The sequence below is a fragment of the Pygoscelis adeliae genome, unplaced genomic scaffold (assembly GCF_000699105.1).
Source record: "Pygoscelis adeliae isolate BGI_AS28 unplaced genomic scaffold, ASM69910v1 Scaffold91, whole genome shotgun sequence".
Lineage (NCBI taxonomy): Eukaryota > Metazoa > Chordata > Aves > Sphenisciformes > Spheniscidae > Pygoscelis > Pygoscelis adeliae.
The window spans coordinates 3,643,859-3,664,273 of NW_008824196.1; the positions used below are offsets into that span (position 1 = coordinate 3,643,859).

Here is a 20,415-nt window from a genome sequence, read left to right on the forward strand (position 1 = left end):
AGTTGTTTCTCTCACATATTCTCACTCCTCTCTCTGGCTGCTGTTGTGCAGCAGTTTTTTCCCCTTCTTAAATATGTTGTCACAGAGGCGCTACCACCGTCGCTGATGGGCTCAGCCTTGGCCAGTGGTGGGTCCATCTTGGAGCCAGCTGGCATTGGCTCTGTCAGACATGAGGGCAGCTTCTGGCATCTTCACACAGAAGCCACCCCTGTAGCCCCTTGTTACCAAAACCTTGCCACGTAAATCCAGTACAATACCTGATTGAATCAAGCCATTTCAAGTTACCTATTTTTCAGAGTTTCATCTCATTAGGGAAAAAAAAAAAAAAAAATCAAAACCAAACCAAAACAACACACATGGATACTATCAATTTTGGGGTTTTTCTGCTCTGTGCTAGTCTGTCATGTAGCTATGAATAATTCAGCAAATTGAAAAAATAACAAAGTGACTCGCTTTCTGGTCACTATGATTGCATTTTTCCACATCCATGTTCCCATGAATCCTTAAGGTCATCTGTCTCAGCCCTTGCATACATACTGTTTGTTGTCTGTTACTCTCTCAGCTATTCTTCTCATTTTTTTATTGTAGATCAACTCTATATCTTTGTTACATATGTTTTTTAACATAACTTTTATCATTCTTTATTATGCTTTTTCAGTAAATAATCACTGAATAGTTAAGGTTAGAAGGCATCTCTGGAGATTGACTAGTCCAAACCTCCTGCTCAAAGCAGAATCAGCTAGAGTGGGTTGAAAGGATCATGTTCAGTTGGGTTTTGGATATCTCCAAGGATGGAAACTCCACAACTCCTCTGGGCAACCTGTTCCAGTGTGTAACCACCCTCACAGTAAAAAAGTTGCTTATGTTTAAATGGGATTTCCTGTATTTTAGTTTGTGCCTACTGCCTCTCACCATGTCACTGGGCACCACCGAGAAGAGTCTGGCACTGTCTTCTTCACACCCTCCCATCAGGTATTTACACACATTGCTAAGCTCCCCCATGAACCTTCTCTTCTCCTGGCTGAACAGTCTCGGCTCTCTGTGTCTCTCCCTGTATGACAGATGCTCCGGTCTCCTAAAACATCTTTGGGACCCTTCACTGGAGTCACCCTCCAGTATGTCCATGTCTTTCTTGTACTGGGAAGCCCAGATAATATTTATATTTTTCATTTATTTTCCATCCCTTTGAATAGAAATAAGTAAATATTTATTTTTAGGCATACAAACATTACTGATCATTGGTGAGCACATCAGATTTACAGTGGAAAACATGATTTAGACATCCAAAATGTTTCTCTAATATCATTAAAAATAAAATTTAATAAAATTTGAGAAGTCCATACTGACCAAGTTCATTATATCTTAAAAGGAATAGGTATTATAAAAATGCTTACCTGTTTAAAAATTCCATTCTAATATCAGATAATAAATACCATGGTTGGGTGTACGTCTAGTCAACTAAGGATTTCCAGTGAAAAGTGCTTCTAACCAGGGTAACAAAAAAGCATGGAAGAGTTTTCTTTATTTGTAAGAAAAGATTTCTGTAACATTTAATCCTACAAACGCAGATTGTTCTAACATAATTGAAACATATAAACACTGCTAAAGTTTCACAACTAAGAAAATTAAAATCTTCTTTCATTTTTTTTTTTCCTTCTCTGTTAGAGAGAAATAAAATACTTAAAAGTATTTAGCTTTAAAGATCTGCTTGGGAAAAAAAAAACTTGAATATACCACAGATGATCTTCAAAACAAAGTTTTTTGCCATCAGTTCTTCAGAATTTAAGTAGTAAATGTATCTACAATTTACCTTGTATACCTGCAGTAGCACATCTGTCCAAGCTCGTTTGCTCATTGTCTCAAATATGCTGTCCTCCAGAATGAATAGATGCTTGCTGCTAAACATGTCTGAGTTTTTCACATCTCCTTTTTTCAAGTCAGCTGTCTGACCCTTCAGATAAAAGGAACAGGATTTATTTTCGATATTCAGTTCAGCAGTTTGGATAGAAAACTCACAAGACGACAATAATGACTCAATGGCATAAATGACTGATAACATCTACTATAGTGCAATAGTGATCAGCATTAGAACCATTTACAGTTTGCTGCTATCTCAGGAATAAGAAGCACAATACAGAATTGACAGGAGTTGAAAGCAACGATCAGGACAGAAAGGCAACACATAGGATATTTTTTTTAAAATGGTAAAATCGGTAGAAAGCAGTAAAATTAATTCTAGTTTGAGAAAACATATCTGTTGGAAATTAAACACAGGTATCAGCAGTATCGAAAGGAATGGAAAAGAAAAAAACAGGGGAGGAGGGTGTAAATGTTGGTGTCAGTTTAAATTTCTGTTCTCTCTCACGCACATGCTTAGATTTATGCAATCCAAAACAGTCACCACAGTAGGAATACTAATGGTCCACAGAGGACTTCCATTAGTCTTCAAAGGACTGACACTAAGCATGTGGTCTTTGTTTAAAAAAAAAAAAAAAAAGAGAGAGAAGAAAAAATGAAACAAAACGAACACACAAAAAAAACCCCAAACGTACCTTCAGTTCACTTTGCACTTTAATCCATTTCTTATAATCATCAGGTTCAAGCAGAAATTCTGGCATAACATGAGAAAGACATGCTCCTTGGCTTCTGAAATCATAAAGCCGGAAAAGTTAATAGGTAAGCAAGATAGTTCTTTTTAAGAGCAGTCCAAGTTTTTCAACTTGCTCAACCTATGGGTAAGCTCCTCTGAGTTCTATCTGAGTACGCTTTGGACTAATGATCCAGTTCTATTAATTGCTTTAGATAGCTTCTCTTTATGAAGTTAATGTTCAATTCCTGTGCCTACAACTAAATGCTAAAAACACATACAACTCTGAACAGCCTGGTTTCTTTATGAGAATTGCTCCTCCATAAAGGGTTTATTATAGAACAAAGCATCAAAACACATAATACCCATTTCCATGTGAAAGCCAAAGGACCAGTGTTACATAACATTAGTAGAATTAAAACTTGACAATGCTATTATCTGTCTGCAGGTCTGATATTGGAAGTCTTATGGGTGTAAGCAAAGGTATTTCAAAACTCTGTCAATTGTTAAACGACCTGCCAGCCGCTCTCAGGTGACTAACAATAAATGCAATAAGAAAAGTAATTGCAGTAACAAAAGGCAAATTCATTAAACTGAATACCAGAAAAAGCTAACTTCCAAGTAAAGAAAGACTATTCTTTATCTCAAACAACACAGTTTAAAAAATGTTGCTGGAAAGAGGGGAAAATAATGAATAATTCTTAAGTTCATTTTTCTCAGGGGAACAGCAAAGTTTCCTGACTTTTAGGTCAGAAAGATTATCCTAGCATATCTAGATTTACATTGTTCTCTGTGTTTTTAACATGGCTAATGTGAGTAATAATCAGATGAGCTTTTCTTATTATATAACCAGTCTCTCATTCAAATGAAGTGATCATACTTTTCCAGTACCATACAGTCCAAATTCAATTTACTTTGTACACTAAAAGTCATACATCATAGTTTGAAATTAGGATCATGGCAACTTACTTGTCTTCCCACAGAACTATATTTTGCTGGTAACAGCACATTTTTTGTCTCCATATTTTACGTAGTGACATTATCTTCTCAGATTATTGAAATTTCATGTTTCATACAATTATCTAGCATGTTTTTTAAAACACAAATATTTTAATCAAAGACCCAAAATAGCATCAAGTTAGTAGTCTGGTTCTAAAACTCACCATGTCTGAAATTCCCATTTTCCATTAAGTCATAGACTCTGTCCCATTAAATCCCTTTAAAACTTCAGATTTTCCAAAACAATAAAAGAAGGAAACTATAAAACATTCATCTTTTCAGGTACCCTACCTTTCTTTCAATGGTTTTACTTGGTAGATACATGGGAATAGGTGTAATCTACAATTTTCATCCTCAGAAAAGCTATATAACAACGCTACATGTCATCATAGTAAAGATGGGTTCTATATAACTGAATGTTCTCATAATTGGCTGCATTTTGTTATTGAGGAACACTGTCTTAAAAAAATTCCTCCTCATTAAGGTTGATATTTAACACGATGCCAGTTCTCCAAGATCAGTATTTTCACACTGTTAAGATGTTTTTCCTCAAGACACACAGCTTGCAACAAATTACTTAGTTGTATTGTAAAATACCCAAACTTTTCCTTTACTGCTGTGGTAACATACCAAGGAAACCTTTTGAGGCGAGGAAAATAAAACTGATACTTGGAATGTTGCTTGAAACAGCGAACAACATCCACCTGTTTTAGCAAGTTACCAAGAAACGAGGTGGGTGTCGGTCTCTTCTCCCAAGTAACAAGCGATAGGACGAGAGGAAATGGCCTCAAGTTGCGCCAGGGGAGGGTTAGATTGGACGTGAGGAAAAATTTCTTTACTGAAAGAGTGGTTAAACATTGGAAGAGGCTGCCCAGGGAAGTGGTTGAGTCACCATCCCTGGAGGTATTTAAAAGACGTGTAGATGAGGCACTTGGGGACATGGTTTAGTGGACATGGTGGTGTTGGGTTGACGGTTGGACTCGATCTTGGAGGTCTCTTCCAACCTTAATGATTCTATGATTCTAAGTGGAAAATTTGAAAGATGAATTATGCTTTCTTTGAACCATGCTGACCAGAAAGTAGTGGTTGGGGGAAGAAAGCTGAGAACTGTACATTTCTGTTCTCAGAGCGCTCTCCTGGGCTTCTTCAGGAGGGAATTTGCACTTTCCACAAATCACAATGAACATGCAGGGATAGCAGATCACAGATGAACTACTCATACCTAGGCTGGCTCTGGATATCTTGCCATCATTACATATAGTCATGCCAGCAGTGCAGATATCAGACATTTTTGTACTATGATCTATAAACACTCTTAAATAATAACCTGTGAAGAAATGCAAATATTCTAGGTGATCCTAAAATGCACAAGTAGGAAAAGAATATCCGTAAGTCAGGAACAATGAAGAAATCTGATAGGATTCACACAAACTAGAAGAGGCAGAAACTAACAGGATGTGGTACTGCTAAGTGCATACTGAGCACCGGTTTAATCATCTAGCATCAAAAACGCATAAGCACAGGAGTCCAGCTAGAACCGCTTTTCTATGGCAACCTGTATTGTTTTCCTAGGGTTGTTATGGATTACTACATTTCCAATCATCAGTCATCAATGTATCTGTGCACAGAGGCACTGAACTTAGCCTTGACCAACTGGCTGCTGCTCCAATTCTGCTCTGAGTAAATCAGTGAGTTAACAGACAAAACTCAGTAGGACTGAAGGCTTTTATTAAAATTTAGCTGCTAAATAGCTTTCCAAATTGCCCAAGAAACTACTTTAGAAACACTTAAGTATCTCTTTCCAATTGCTGTTATGCTTAGCAAAAGGGGTTAGGATCCACTTACCCCAAAACTCATCATCATTTTCAAGTATGCAACTAACATCATGTATGCTAGTTTCAAGACACCTAGATTCCCTGGAAAATATCAGTGGGAAGACTGGACATAACAGCCATCAGGCTCCACTAGGAAAAAATGCTGACCCTGTCTAGGAGTGCTCCAAAAGTATCCCATGAAAACTCTTCAAGGAAACTTCTGTGAATGAATATTTTGATGGAATCTCCTGAACAGACTTTGTTAGGGGTAACTTCAAGCATAAGGTATGCAAAAGGACAGAAACCTGCCTGCCTCCTTGCCAGAAGCTGCCAGAATATAAACAAAATAAGGTATTTTGAAAGACCTTTCTGGTACAACTTAAATTTAAGTAGATTGATGACATTCTTTCATTTCTTCACCTATATCTTGAAGAAATATTTCCACTTGTGTTGTTCATTTTCAATGTTATGAATAAATGTTTTTATTTGCATTTTACAACAAACAAACTTGAGATAAATAAGGTATAGAGACATTCGCTCTCTGTCAGGTGCAATGACTCAGTAAACTGGGTCATATTAAAAAGTATACTCCCAGCTTCACAGCATACGCACCACTATCCAAATTCAAAAAGTGCTAAGAATTTACCTTGTCTGCCCAAGCCACTTGACACAATCAGGGTGAAGGAAAGAAGTGTTTCCCAGAGCTGATAACAACCAAGAAGGCTTTCTGGTATACTTGAAGTTATTGGGTGGCACACTCAGACTTGGAGAATGACTGACAGTAGGTATCACTGTCATCCAATGAGAAATGATGTTATTTTGGTTCCTTCGTACTGACCTCATCCATCAAACAATGAATTACAGAAGAGATATTAAAACATTTGAAGCTAGACAGAAGAAATATCAGTCCTAAAAGACCAAAATTAAAGTCTATATTAATTTGAGTTAGGGCTGTAAAATCCCACACGGAAGGGTGAAAGGCTCTGAAAGGCACATCAGCTCCACCCTTGAAAAGTCATTAAATACTTGTGTCTCTCGATAGGAACTGAGTGGAATCAATTCAGCTGCCTATACAAGGATTAATGAAAAGGGTAACAGGGTTCAAAAGAGGAAGCATGTCTTGAAGTTATTCTTGACTGCTCTGCTAGGAGTTGTGCAGAGTATTCGCTTAACACTAGACCTAAGGCAGTGGCAACAGAAAGGATTTTTCTTGGGTTGGAACCAAAGAAGTTTTTTGACACTCTGACCTCAGAAAAATACCAATATACTGATTAGAGAAATAAGAAAATCTCTTGAACCTACTTAGACAACCATTCAGCATCATGTCATCATATCACACTGTGTTCAGTTTTGGGCCCGTCACTACAAGATATTGAGGTGCTGGAGCATGTCCAAAGAAGAGCAACGAAGCTGGTGAAGGGCCTGGAGAACAAGTCTTATGAGGAGCGGCTGAGGGAACTGGGGTTGTTTAGCCTGGAGAAAAGGAGGCTGAGGGGAGACCTTATCGCCCTCTACAACTACCTGAAAGGAGATTGTAGCGAGGTGGGTGTTGGTCTCTTTTCCCTAGTAACAAATGATAGGATGAGAGGAAATGGCCTCAAGTTGCACCAGGGGAGGTTTAGATTGGACATGAGGAAAAATTTCTGCACCGAAAGGGTGGTCAAGCATTGGAACAGGCTGCCCAGGGAAGTGGTGGAGTCACCATCCCTGGAGGTGTTTAAAAGATGTGAAGATGTGGCACTTAAGGACATGGTTTAGTGGTGGACTTGGCAGGGTCAGGTTTACGGTTGGACTCGATGATCTTAAAGGTCTTCTCCAAACTAAATAATTCTATGATTCTATATTGCCACGTACTCGATGTCTTGCTCTCTGGAAGGACGCAACACTCCAGAAGAAGAAGAATCAGCAGGGTAGTATTAGTGAGTTTTCAATTGATACGATGGCAACACATTCTTCAGCAGTCCACTGCCTAATGACTCTAGCCTTTAAGATACAATGGGAAAATACGATGGGATGTATCCATCGATTCCTTTATTTAGTGTCAGAATGGATGTTGAAGTTGTGAAGACAACAGAAATCTGTAAGCATTGTTCTTCATTACTGAAGAAAGGCAAAGATACTGTTGTGCCACTGCTGCAGTGGCTCCTCCAAATCATCTGCCACTATATTATCTATGATGCACAGAAGAATGTTATTCTGCCTCCTTTCGATAAAAATGACATGGATGAAAGCTGCAAATAAAGGTCGAGTGCTGTTGGAGCGGTGTGCATTGGTCTCATTATGAGTTCAGACACAGTTATATCACTGTCCATTATTCTCAGATGAAAAGCTTGTATTTAGAACAGTATGTAAATGACAGTTTTTAAATGGCTTTACAGCCTCTTGAACACTAGATGAAGATGCTAAAAAGAAGCAGAGATGCTGTGTTTCAGGGCTTCTGATGATCTCTAAGGATCTTATGACATTAGACTTTCTCTGAAGTTAACTTTCTTCTATTTCACAGCAGCGACAGCCAAGAAGGACGAAGAAGAATTTATTAACCTTTTTTGATTTGCACCATCTTTGACAGTTGTTCCATATTATGTGAGAAGATAAGATTATCAATGAAGGTAGCTAATAGCTAAATCTGTTCAGCAGCAGGAGTAGTGCTCCCATTTCTTGGCATATTATTAATATGAAAAACTAATAGATTACAAAGTTAGTCTACAAAATTTTTGCTAAAGCCAGTAATTACAGGACAAAGAGCATCAGTGGAATAGTAAGATCATTAATGACAAACCTGAACTGACTATCTACTGAGTCTGTCTAAGGAATGAGGTTGAGAGTCATCTTATTTCGTAATTAAGGGAGCAGAGTTCCTGTGAAATTCCTGTGTTGAATATGACCCTACCGAAGGACACCTCAATTAGTGTAAACTGCAGAGGATAACCTTGGTAAAAATTAATTGAAGTTTATAATACATAAGTCTTAGATCACAAAAGACACAGTATAAAGGAAACCCTAAACCTACTGTATATTGTTCAGTTGGAATTATGTTTGAACTATGCTAATAAAAAAAGTGGAAAGAAAAGATGCATGCATATTTTATCATACATGTACTTACTTAAGGAAAGCAAGCAATGTAGAATGTTGCCAGTGGAGCTGTAACATTCGTTCAACTGGATCAAGGGGCAATGACTGGCTTGATGTAATGCCTGGTAACAACTGTCCACTCAGATGGAATAACATGTCATAAACAGTCTTAGTATCTTTGCCAAGGTTTTGTTTAAAAACCTTTTCTTGCGAAGAGGTCACTTGAACTTTACACACATCACTAAGAGAGAAAAAGCTTCCATTATTATTCTTTTAAATGCACAAAATGAGCTAACATTATATATATCATGATGATACATTTAATAAACCATTAAGTGAAAACAGCAGCAAGAAGGTTGAAAAATATAGCATTTTTTCCTTTTTACAAAACTTTCATAATAATGTAAGAATTTTGAACTGCATGGAATATTTAATAAGTATATGTGAAATATTTCATAAATAAATTTGTGTTTGTCATTGCTTCCTGCCAAGCACAACTTTGATTTCTATCACGTTTATAAATGCCTATGTGTTTGTGTCCCAGGAGACTGGCTTCTTCATATTTAGTAGCAAGCTAGGTAAGATCAACTAAGTGATGCCACTAAGACTGATATATTTCCAGGGTGTTTGCAAGACTGTTGATTATGAAATTTGATTTCCCATCTGTTCCTTGATCTTCAGAGTATGTGAGGGGAAAAAAAGACATATTGTTAAAACACTTATTTATGCCACCAAAGAAGGGACAATTGCTAGAACTGTGTTCATTCTGGGAAGAGAATCAATTTCAGTTACAAGGGTGACATACAGTTTGAACTGCATATTTAATATACACTGCATTATGATATATCAGAGCATCATAGTTGGAAATATATTTTAGAAAATTAAGAATAACACCTGAATGACATTTTCATAGAAACAGCACATAGATGCTACAATTTTAATATACAACTGTGCATTAGAGTGCGTTTATATTCCTCAGATCATATCCAAAACACTTTAGTATATATGTTAACATTTTATTAGGCAGACATAAGTTAGCTCTAAGCAGATATGAATTACCTACCGTCTTAGTGAATATGGTACTGAAATAGGATTTTGTCCCTTAGACCAACCAAAGAGAGTGAACCAATTCTTAACAGCAGTTAGGGTTTTCTGAAAGAAGATGTACTCCTCTTCATCTTCATCAGGAAAAAATGATAATTCACATTTATTTTCTCTCCCATCACTTTGACTGTCAGCTTCACTCTCTTCACTCATCTTTTCATCACTCTCACTTTCAAAAGTAGTATCTGACTCTGAATGATAAAAAAAAAAAATCCAGAAAGATTCCTTATTTCCCTCTTTTTGTCTAGTACAAAACCAATTTTTTTTTTAAACACAATTGTTTTCAGAAAACAAAAAACTGTCAGACAACGGAATTAGCAAATTATTTCAGGAATAAACAATTTAAGTGACATGTACTCTCTATTCTTGGGAATAGAGCAAATTATATTCTTGGAATCTAATTTCACTTAAAGAAAAAATTATTACCCAATCAGAAAAAATAAATTCAGGCATGGCTTACAAAACCACAGACAGCAATCTTAAAGAAACAGTCTTACATACAGTTTCAGTAGATATGGCTTTACCAGCTAGTCAATGCTAGATCCCCATACCAATCACATAGCATGGCTCAGTAACTGACTTGTGTTCAAACAGTTTGTCAGGTATTGTAGAGGTATAACTAAGTCTACATCCCAATATATAAGCCTTTGGACTTTTCTACCCTCTGTTAAGCCTTCTCTCTCCTAAATTCTGACCTGGTCAAAACTAAGATTATCTATTTTAACAACTCCTAGCTGTTAACAACAACAATATTATTGCATAAAAGATAACTAAGAAAACAAAGAACACTTTTCTTCATAGCACAAATAACTTGGATGATTCCATCCTTGAAGGTGTATTTTAATACCACTGCTGCAGTTTTAATGTTTAATTAATGATGCAAAAATAAAACTAGCTAATACCTTAGACAGTGAATTAAAAAAAAAACAAACTTGTTAGGATTTAAGAAAAAACAATACAATACGGAGAAAAGAGATTCATCCTTTATAAGATCATCATGCAGTCAGGCCTGAGTTTGAGTAGTTCTGCCAGCTGACAAGATTACTTTCCCCATCTTGTCACTGCCACCTTTGCCAGAGGTTACTGCCTTTTCAGATCTGAAACTGAGTTACTCTTTTGAACTCTTCTTACATCATTCCATTAAAAATGAATCATGTTGGTAAAGAGCTACTATTTAATCTGTTTAACTACCCCTATTTGTCTTGGGAATACCTTAGAAAATGATCACACAGACATCAGCAGATCTGCAAAAGTGAAATCGTAACAGTGATGAAACAGGAGCAGTAACTTCTGCTGTTCTAACTTCCTAATTAGAAAACTAGCAGCTGAAAGAAGAGAGATGTCAACAGCCTGATACTAGTCACCTGACAACCTTACAAAAGATCTATTACTCTTAGTTCATATGGAACAGCACCTTAACTGAGCCCCACTGACAACAGTTGTTTTTATATCGTACTTCATAAATGCAATAAAAATTCTGAAGTCTAACCTGAGCATACAACTAGACCTTTGCAGAATATAGCATGTTTACAGAGTGTATTATGGTTGGTTAGTTCATGACTACAGAAACAATGCCCTTCTTAGCAACTAACCCCTTAGGTTTGTTCAGTAGTTATTTTTCTGCTGGCTCCTCCATGGACATATTATTGCAGATGGGACATTGACTTTTTTCTTTTTTTTTTTTAAATAGTTGACTGATTTCCCTTCCACTTAGCCTACGAAAAGGAAGGAGAGTTTTTTCTGCTTCTATGCTCTAGGCCACATTTCCCATGGTGTCACAGAGAGGACAGCCTCCCCATTATTCATCGATTATATGTGCAGAAGCATTTCAGGCAAAGCTTACAAATGTGAAACATTATCTTTTTGAAGCAGTAAGCTGAAAAGCAGTTGTAAGAGCTCGAAGTGTTTTAAGTGAACAGCTGCACTATACCTGACTGAGAATCTTCATAGGTTGAGTCAGTGGTTGCACCAAAGGAACTTGAGGAAATACTATGGGAAAGTGACTGTGGAATACAACATGGATGCAGAACAATTTCTCCACTACTGCAGTCTTTACTATCTATAAAACAAGATTACAAGCTGCAGTTGAGAAAACATATTTTATTGCCTGTGCTTTAACAGTTTATAAACAGATATCTGCTTCTACATTTTTCTCTTTCGTGCTTCAGTTAATCAAGTAACACTTCTCATTTGACTCATGATGAAAATCTCACTTTGGTCATTAGACCAGGGACAAAAAAAAGTTACCTGCATATTTTTTTCCATTAACTGTATGTTTTACATACATGAGGTCTTCACACTTGCTGAAAAGCACCTATCAGAACACTGCTAATTCAAGAATTCTAAGTCATGAACAAAATATTCTTAAGGAATTTTTTATCACAGCTCTGTAATGAGTCTCAGCATACCATTATCAAGCTCTTTCAGACTCAACAACACATATTTTACAAACCAAACTCAAAAGTATGCTTTATAAATCCATTCGTTCTGTCAGAACATATGTTTTAACATTCTCATGTTAGCCTAGGATAGTATTAGAGAACCCTCTGCTAGCTATCTCTGATGTCAGTCTCCAGAACAAGAGTAGAAGAGGAACCCAGTGTAGTTTCCAGAGAAGTAAACACACCAGTAAGAGAAGGAAGAACTCTGTATGATTATCTTTAATTTTTGATTGCTGGCACTGTTATTTGTATGGTTTGGAGCAAATAACACAAGAGCATGGTGTCAGATATGTGGAAGCAAAGCCTTCCTGAATAGCTTTCAAAGCCACTTCGTTGTATACATATGGTTTGGTCACATCAAACAGCATTCCACACCAAAATAGTCTATACAAAACCACATAAAATAGACTTAAGGAATTTAGCGGTAATGACTTGCTTCAAAACTGATACAAACTGATAGTGTGAACAAACCAATAAGCAATCAATACAGGACAGAAATATTATTAATGGGAGATCAGTTCTTATAAAATCATCAGTCTATTTTTGGCTTAATCCTCAAGGGAAACCCACAAAGCATCTTCAAAAGACAAGCTGGCAAAAATCATCTACTGATCACAAAAAAAAAAAAAAAAAAAAAATCATTTCCAGGAGATCATACTTTTCCTTCCCCCTTTCCTATCTTCATTTAATTGTGCTGTGATCCATCAATGATATGGTACCTATACCTATCTTCTATATAAAAAAAAAAAATTACATGTCTTCTTGCTAATCCCTTTTTAAACTTCACAAGTACCAAATCCCTTTTCTCTTACATAGTCCAAGTAACACACTTATTTTTAGTTAATGCAGTCTTAGAATTCAGAGTCTTCAAAGCTAAATTTATTTCAGACCTAAGGAATGACTTGCTTACCTGAAAAACTTGTCCATTTCATCAAAATATCAGATCCCAACAACCATAAAAAATATAATAATTTACCCCATATTTGAACCTGCTTTGAGCAGAAGGTTGGACTAGATGACCCCCAGAGATCCCTTCTGACCTGAATTGTACAACGATCCTAATCTCTTCCCATAAGCACAGCTACACATAAAGAGATTACAGATCATTGAGGCAGGTAGAAAGTGGAGGGGCAGGAGGCCGGCAGCGATGGGGCTGGAGGGACACACACAGGCAGAGATGTAGAGACAGAGAGGCAGGCAGAGGGAGGCGGGCAGAGAGACACACTGCAGATAAAAATATTTCTAGTCTCTGATTGCAGGCTTTTATTAGGCCTTAAAATATGACTGTGTTCTCCAGCCTTCAAGGACAGTAATTCAAAAAACCTGAAAACTATTCCCAACAAGCAAATAATGATCGCATTTTATCATAACATTGTGTGGCTTTCTTCAAAACGTATCCAACTGTTGTCCTAGGAATTATTGATGATCACTCTCTATCAATATAATTTAAATTATGTTCATTTATTCTCTATTGTTTGGGCCGTTTTCTCTACTCATACTTTAAAAACTTCACAAAACATTCTGTAAGATTTAGGCTTGTCCAATATTTTTCAAGAAACATTACCTAATCATTTATATAAGTTTTCCTCATTTTGAACAAGAAAGCAGAAGCTATTAAACTGTTTTAAAAATTTAATTGCAGTATCCCCTTGTAATTAATGAGGAAAAATACTATCTTGATGGTAACATCCCTATTATCACACTGAAAACATTGATAATACTACTGGATATAATATAATTTTATAAAGGTAGAATGTTGACTGCTTACTGCTTCTCAAGATAATTTGTTGATCAGAGCGGTGCAATGCCAAGTATGGGTATAAAGTAAGAAGGCAATTCTCTGCTGTTGCAGCAACTTGAATTGAGAACCTGTTAAAATACAAAAGTGATAGTTTTCTATTTAGCCATGGTAAACAAGATATTTCAGCACAAGAATAAAAGACAGAATGAAGGTGTGTGGACAACTTCTTTTCTATTATGGTGCAATAGCAGAGTACGCAGATGGGACTGCACATGCCAAAATGGTGAAGTTTAGCGTAGTATTTCCACTTCACAGTTTTCCTATGAGCATGGATGTATCATTAATCTGAAAGTCCAAGAGTTAGCAGAGATTTTGTGAAACAAACAAACTCTGTCTCTCTGAAAAGAAAAAACAGTTACAATTACAGCTGACATTTACGAGTGTCCTAAAGGAGACTGCTAACTTGCTAAGTATATCCTATAATTTTGACAGGGGAAGTTTTCTTGAAAAGCAACTTCTACTTTGATTTAACATTTACTCTGTAAGACTTTACAGAAGTCTCAAAATAAATACTTAGAAATAAATAGATTCAATTTAAAAACAATGAGATATTGACTGCAATTGCTAGAATATCATAGAAATTAATGTACATGCTCCAATGTTCACTAGAGTATCTGTACTGTCTGTAGCAGCCATATTAATGTGTAGCAATCCACCTTTTAACCTTTTTTTCATACTTCACCTCTCAGGGTACAGTCAACAAGCAAATTATTGCCATCAATGGATCCCTGTTAGCCATCTATATGTATGTTCTTAGCTCACTGCGACAGACAGGTAATTCAACTGAGCTTAGCTCTTTTTCATTACATAGCTGGTTTTTTACTCCACATTAACTTATTAACTAACATTAATATTCATTAACCTTTTTGACTAAGGTGTCACAAATACAAAGAAAAATGTATTTTAGTAATTCAAACAGCATGCTGATATCCATCTTGCTTTAGTATATTGAGAATTATGCATATTGAAAATACACCTTGCACAGAATAAAAGAAAATATTTTCTGTTTCTTTAAATTACATATTGAAGGACAAATTCCTATTTAATGTAAATTTAGATTACCATTAAAAGATATCACAAGACCTTTCAGATTAATTTATAGAAATGACATAATTAGCTTCTACTGCTTTGTTATAGAATAACATAATCAAGGAAAACAGAAATGTTTTAAAAGTACAAGCTTTTCTTTCCTCTTTCATACTTCCCTCTCCAAACAAAACATTCTTAGATACCTCTTTCAGGGGAACTTTATTAGAGAAAGGCTCCAACAAAATCCATAACCATCTTTCTTATTCGTAAATATTCACATTTGGATTCCAATTTCATAGCTAACAGTTATTTAAATCAATAATCCAGCTCTGCAATGTTTTGGTTTGTTCTTAGAACATGTCAATCCTATTGCAACTCGGCCGGGAGCAGTGCAAGGGCCTTGGCCAGTTTCACCTTGTAGCATAGTATTTCTTTTAGCTAACTTCATGCTTTCTGCTTTTATTCAGCAAAAATCTCAGCAGCAGGACATCAGGAGGACAGATGGCTACAAGAGGTATATCTACATCTATCTATATGTACAAAATGTATATTTGTACATGCCCAAACCAGGTGTTAGAGCATAATGTTTTTTTCTACCTTTACCAAGCCATTTAAAAACACACGCGATCAATAACTACAAAACAGAAAAGTTTGCCAACTTCCAACTCGTGACTTTACTGTGATAAATGACAATTCTCAATACTCTGCAGGCATACGTTAGGTTAACTTCAGACAACAGAATTGGGGCCAGGGATGGAAGAAAGCTCCATGAAGGTTAATGAAAGACATAGCTCTTAAGTTATATGAAAGTAACTCGGATGTCTGTATTATTGGACTCAGTCAACTTTGATTTCTCAGTTTGAGGTGAGCACCTCAGCCATCTCCATCCTCAATGCTGATTTGAGATTTCGGCATATGCCAAATCTTCATTCATGCTCTGATTTGCACAGTAACGAAACACAGAAAAGTGTGCTTGAGAACAACTGCAGTGCATCTTAACTAGCTACCCAAATTCAGTGAGTGATACTACTCAAAGCAGATACTACTGCACAATCTAGAACATAAAGAACAGCCATTGCTACAGAACATCTGTGTACAAACAAATGCCTCAGACCTCACAGTGTTGCTGCAAGAGAAGCTCCTTCCTGTTCCAATGCTGCTAACAACCCAACAAGGGCATGCCTCCTTGGCTGCTGTGCTATTATAGTAAGCTAAATGAATACACCCAGCCAATAGCAAACGCAATGCAAATATATTCTTAACTAAGAAAGATTCAGAGTGTTCATAAGATGAAAAAAGATTGGACAATGAAGCACCTGTGCTGGCTGAGCATGAGCTGTGAAGCAACACAAGGAAACTGCAAGTGATAGTGGTGAGTAAATCCCTGCTGCAGGGCACAGAGAACCTCACTTGCCAACCTGACCCTTCATCTAGGGAGGTTCGCTGCTTGCCTGGGGCTTTGATTCAGCATGCTGTTGAGAGACCGATGCAGCTTGTCCGACCCTTGGCCCTGCTACTCTTCCACATGGGCACCAGTGAAGTTGATGGGGAGACCTGGAACATATCAGGCATGACTGCAAGGCTTTGGGGGCAATGATCAAGGGAATGGGGCACAGGTAGTCTTCTCTTCAATCATGCTGGTGAGGGAAAAGAGCTTGAGGATGAGCGGATGGATCCTGCAAGTCAACAACTGATTCTGCAGCTGATATCGACAGCAAGGATTTAGCTCCTGTGACCATGGGTCTACCATGGCTGCAGTGACCATGAGATGGTGGAGTTCAGGATTCTGAAAGGAGGAAACAAGGCAAAAAGCCATATCACAACCCTGGAATTCAGAAGAGCAGACTTTGGCCAGTAAAGAGCCACAAGGATGAAGAAGGGACTGAAGAACCTGCCATATGGGGAGAGACTGAGAGTTGTGAGTGTTCAGCCTGGAGAAGAGAAGGCTCAGGGGGATCTTATCTACGTGTATAAATATCTGATGGGAAGGAGTAAAGGTGATGGAGCCAAACTCTTCTCAGTGATGCTCAGTGAGAGCACAAAAGGCAATGGGTACAAATTGAAATACAGGAAATTCTATCTAGTCATAAGAGAAAAAAAAAAAAAAGAAATTACCATGAGAGTGGCTGAACACTGGAAGAGTCTGCCCAGAGAGGGTTATGGAGTCTCCATCTTTGGAAATATTCCAAAACCAACTGGACAACAGTGTTGATTCTGATTTGAGGGGGGGATTTGAAGAGGGAACTAGATGATCTCTGGAGGCTCTTTCCAACCTTAGCCATTCTGTGATAATAAATATCAACTCACTTATTGGCCACCTGTCCACTCATCATCATTAAGTATTTTAACATAGTATTTTCCCAAAAGTGGGATTTGAAAGGAAACTTCAAGAAGAATGAGTCAGTAGCTAAAAAGCTAATCTGAGTTTCAAAAGATGACACTCCATTCGTAAGGAAGCATGGCAGAAAAAACAAAGGTGGTAGTAGCTAAATATTTATCATACACATTTCAGGCACTGAGATATGGGGCACCAGACAGAAAAGCATGCATATTTCCATACAAATATGGCAAATAGATTATGAAGACGTGTACATTCTGCATGTGCTTAAAACCATCTTGTACCACTGACCTTTATTTATAACACCATTCATGAAGTGAGGTTACAAAGCTATAAGTCTTGTGCAATGTATTTGTTCTGTATTCGCAGCAGAGCTTAACTAAATAATATAAAAGTCTGTGTTACTCTATTAGAATGAAAAGTACCTGTATTGCTAGCAAATGCGAAGTTACTAAATGTGTTAAATTATTCAGTGTATTCAGTTTTATAATGATTAATAAAGCAAGTAAAAAAGTGTTATCTACATGAACCATCATTGCCACTGCTATTTTAGTGTTTATTCTATAATGCATATTTCCAAAGAACACAGAACAGGACAATGGCCATTAAAAATTGTGTTTACCAACATTTGAAACCTGCTGATCACCAAAAACTAAAGCTCCAACTGTGATGACAAAAAAATACCATCCAACACTAAATATTCGTTCATTTACTTCTCTTAAATTAACTCAATTTTTTTTTAGTTTGTTTGTTTTAATGTTTGTGGAAAGACAAGAGAACCTGAATCAAAATATATTTACCCTTTTTATTTTGCTCTATAGCATTTCAGACATTTCCTAAGTAGAAACAAGTGATTTGTTTTGTATCAGTGTACCCCAAATGCTCTAGAAATACAGGCATAGTTAAATAACCCTTCTTCAATAGTATTAACAGATGCAGAATATCACTAACAATTTCTAAAGAGAAAGAATCCAAAGCCATTAGGATCTAACTGACAAATTTCTGTAGCAACATTGCTGGGGTAAATTAAAAAAATATTTAAGGGAAGTTCACACTGCTAGTTTAGGAAACAAAACAAACTGCTTGCAGAATTGGTAAGTTTCAAAAGGAAACTTGACATGAGAGTGAGGCATTTTACAGATCTTTAAGAACAAGAAAAAACCTAGACGCAGGGAACAAGAAGCTTTAATTTAAAAATAAATAAATAAAGAGCTTCCCCTCCTCCCTCCCCCCAAAAATCCTTGAACAGATCCAGAGATGACAGAACTGGAAGGGAGAGGAAAAGATGACCCATGCAAGCTCTGCCATTTCTATTCACAAATGAGCAGTTTCCCAACACTGAGGAGCCCTTATCCTTTGTAGCAGGAGCTCAGGCTTCCACAGCAATCAAAATAATACAACAATGAATAGTGACAGACACATGGTTTCACACAATATATAAGACTTATCGCTGGGAAAGTAGCCATGTTTTTTTCCAGTAGCAGCAATGATGTCAGTTTTTAATTCCTGAATAACAGACACTTCAGCTGGCAGGGACCATCAAAATGGTAGAAAGCCACAAGCACAGAAAAGAACAGGAGTGATTAATGGGTTTGGAGCACCCTGGGTTTCAAAACCACTCCCAATTATCTGAACTAAAATGCCAATATATTATTAGGTCAGATGCATGCAACAAAGAAGCATGCAAATAGCAAGACCGCCAATGTTTTCTAGCTCCCTGCTCTCTCCAAATTTAAATGATATTAAAGAAATTGACAGCTCTTATTCTCTAAGGCATGCCAGCAGAATACATGCATTTGACATTTGCCAGCAGAGCTACATGGTTTAGGCACGTTTCCCAACACCAAAAGGGAACGTACTGTTTCCCTCCATGAGACGCAGATCCCATGGACTATCAAAACAACTGGAACCGATTAGTAACTGGGTACCTTTTAGTGATTGTGTCTCAGTTACATGATGTTGTTATTAGAGGCTAAGATCCCTCATGGCCTCTCTTCCTGAAGTTCCAGCCATGAACAACGTGAATAACATCAGAAATGGCATGAGTTTCCCCAGCTTCCCAGTGGGAAAGGGAAAGAAAATGGAGAACTGTAAAACATGGGAGGCAAGGACCTCAGTACATTTGTGTCATCAATGATCACAGCAATTCATCTACCCACCACATGTGTGGAGGATTTTGGATATTTTGCTGCCCAGAGCACCATTTCCTTTTATTGTATGACATAACATGTATCTGTTGTTTATTACTTATTTTTTAGAAAGAATAAGTTAAACATCATTTCAATCAGGATGGCAGAAAACTTTCCTTCCTGCTAAATTATTTATCTAATCAGCAAGTTAAAAGATATAATAATTAGAGGACAAATATATAAACACACTATGTTCACAGAGGCTTTTTTTGGTTTAGTTTTTCAAGCTGAAGGAAATAAGTGTCATAGATAAATATTTCTTCCCATTTATTAAATACTTGCTCGAGACATTCTTGGAGGGGGCGTCGCCCTCTATGTCAACGACCAGCTGGAGTGCATGGAGCTCTGCCTGGGGATGGATGAGGAGCTGACTGAGAGCTTATGGGTCAGAACTAAAGGGAAGGCAGGGACAGGTGGCATTACAGTGGCGGTCTGCTACAGGCCACCCGACCAGGAAGACCAAGCGGATGAGACCCTCTATAGACAGATAGGAGCAGCCTCACACTCACAAGCCCTGGTCCTCATGGGGGACTTCAACCACCCCGACATCTGTTGGAGGGACAACACAGCAGGGCATAAGCAATCCGGGAGGTTCCTGGAATGTGTCCATGAGAACTTCCTCTCCAAGTGATAGAGGAACCAGTGAGGAGAGGTGCTACGCTGGACCTTGTTCTCACCAACAAGGAGGGGCTGGTGGGGAATGTGAAGCTCAAGGGCAGCCTGGGCTGCAGAGACCATGAAATGGTGGAGTTCAAGATCCTGAGGGCACCGAGGAGGGCGCACAGCAAGCTCACTACCCTGGACTTCAAGAGAGCAGACTTTGGCCTCCTCAGGGATCTGCTTGGCAGAGTACCATGGGACAAAGCTAAAGCCCTGACGGAATTAAATCTGGCCAGGGACGTCAAGGGCAACAAGAAAAGATTGTATAGGTACATCGGGGATAAAAGGAAGATGAGGGAAAATGTGGGCCCTCTCCAGAATGAAACGGGAGACCTGGTTACCTGGGACACGGAGAAGGCGGAGGTACTCAATGACTTTTTT

General features: G+C 37.5%; 1 protein-coding gene across 1 annotated transcript in view; it reads right to left on the reverse strand.

Moving 5' to 3' along the window:
• The window catches only part of CHDC2 (calponin homology domain containing 2), a 128,549-nt gene that overhangs the window by 83,075 nt on the left and 25,059 nt on the right, over positions 1-20,415 (reverse strand). Inside the window, exons 3-6 of the mRNA XM_009334788.1 lie at positions 9,536-9,767; positions 8,504-8,713; positions 2,553-2,646; positions 1,811-1,951 (exon numbers count right to left, since the gene is read on the reverse strand). Coding sequence (XP_009333063.1) covers positions 1,811-1,951; positions 2,553-2,646; positions 8,504-8,713; positions 9,536-9,767 — 677 coding nt within the window. The remainder of the gene's footprint in view (positions 1-1,810; positions 1,952-2,552; positions 2,647-8,503; positions 8,714-9,535; positions 9,768-20,415) is intronic.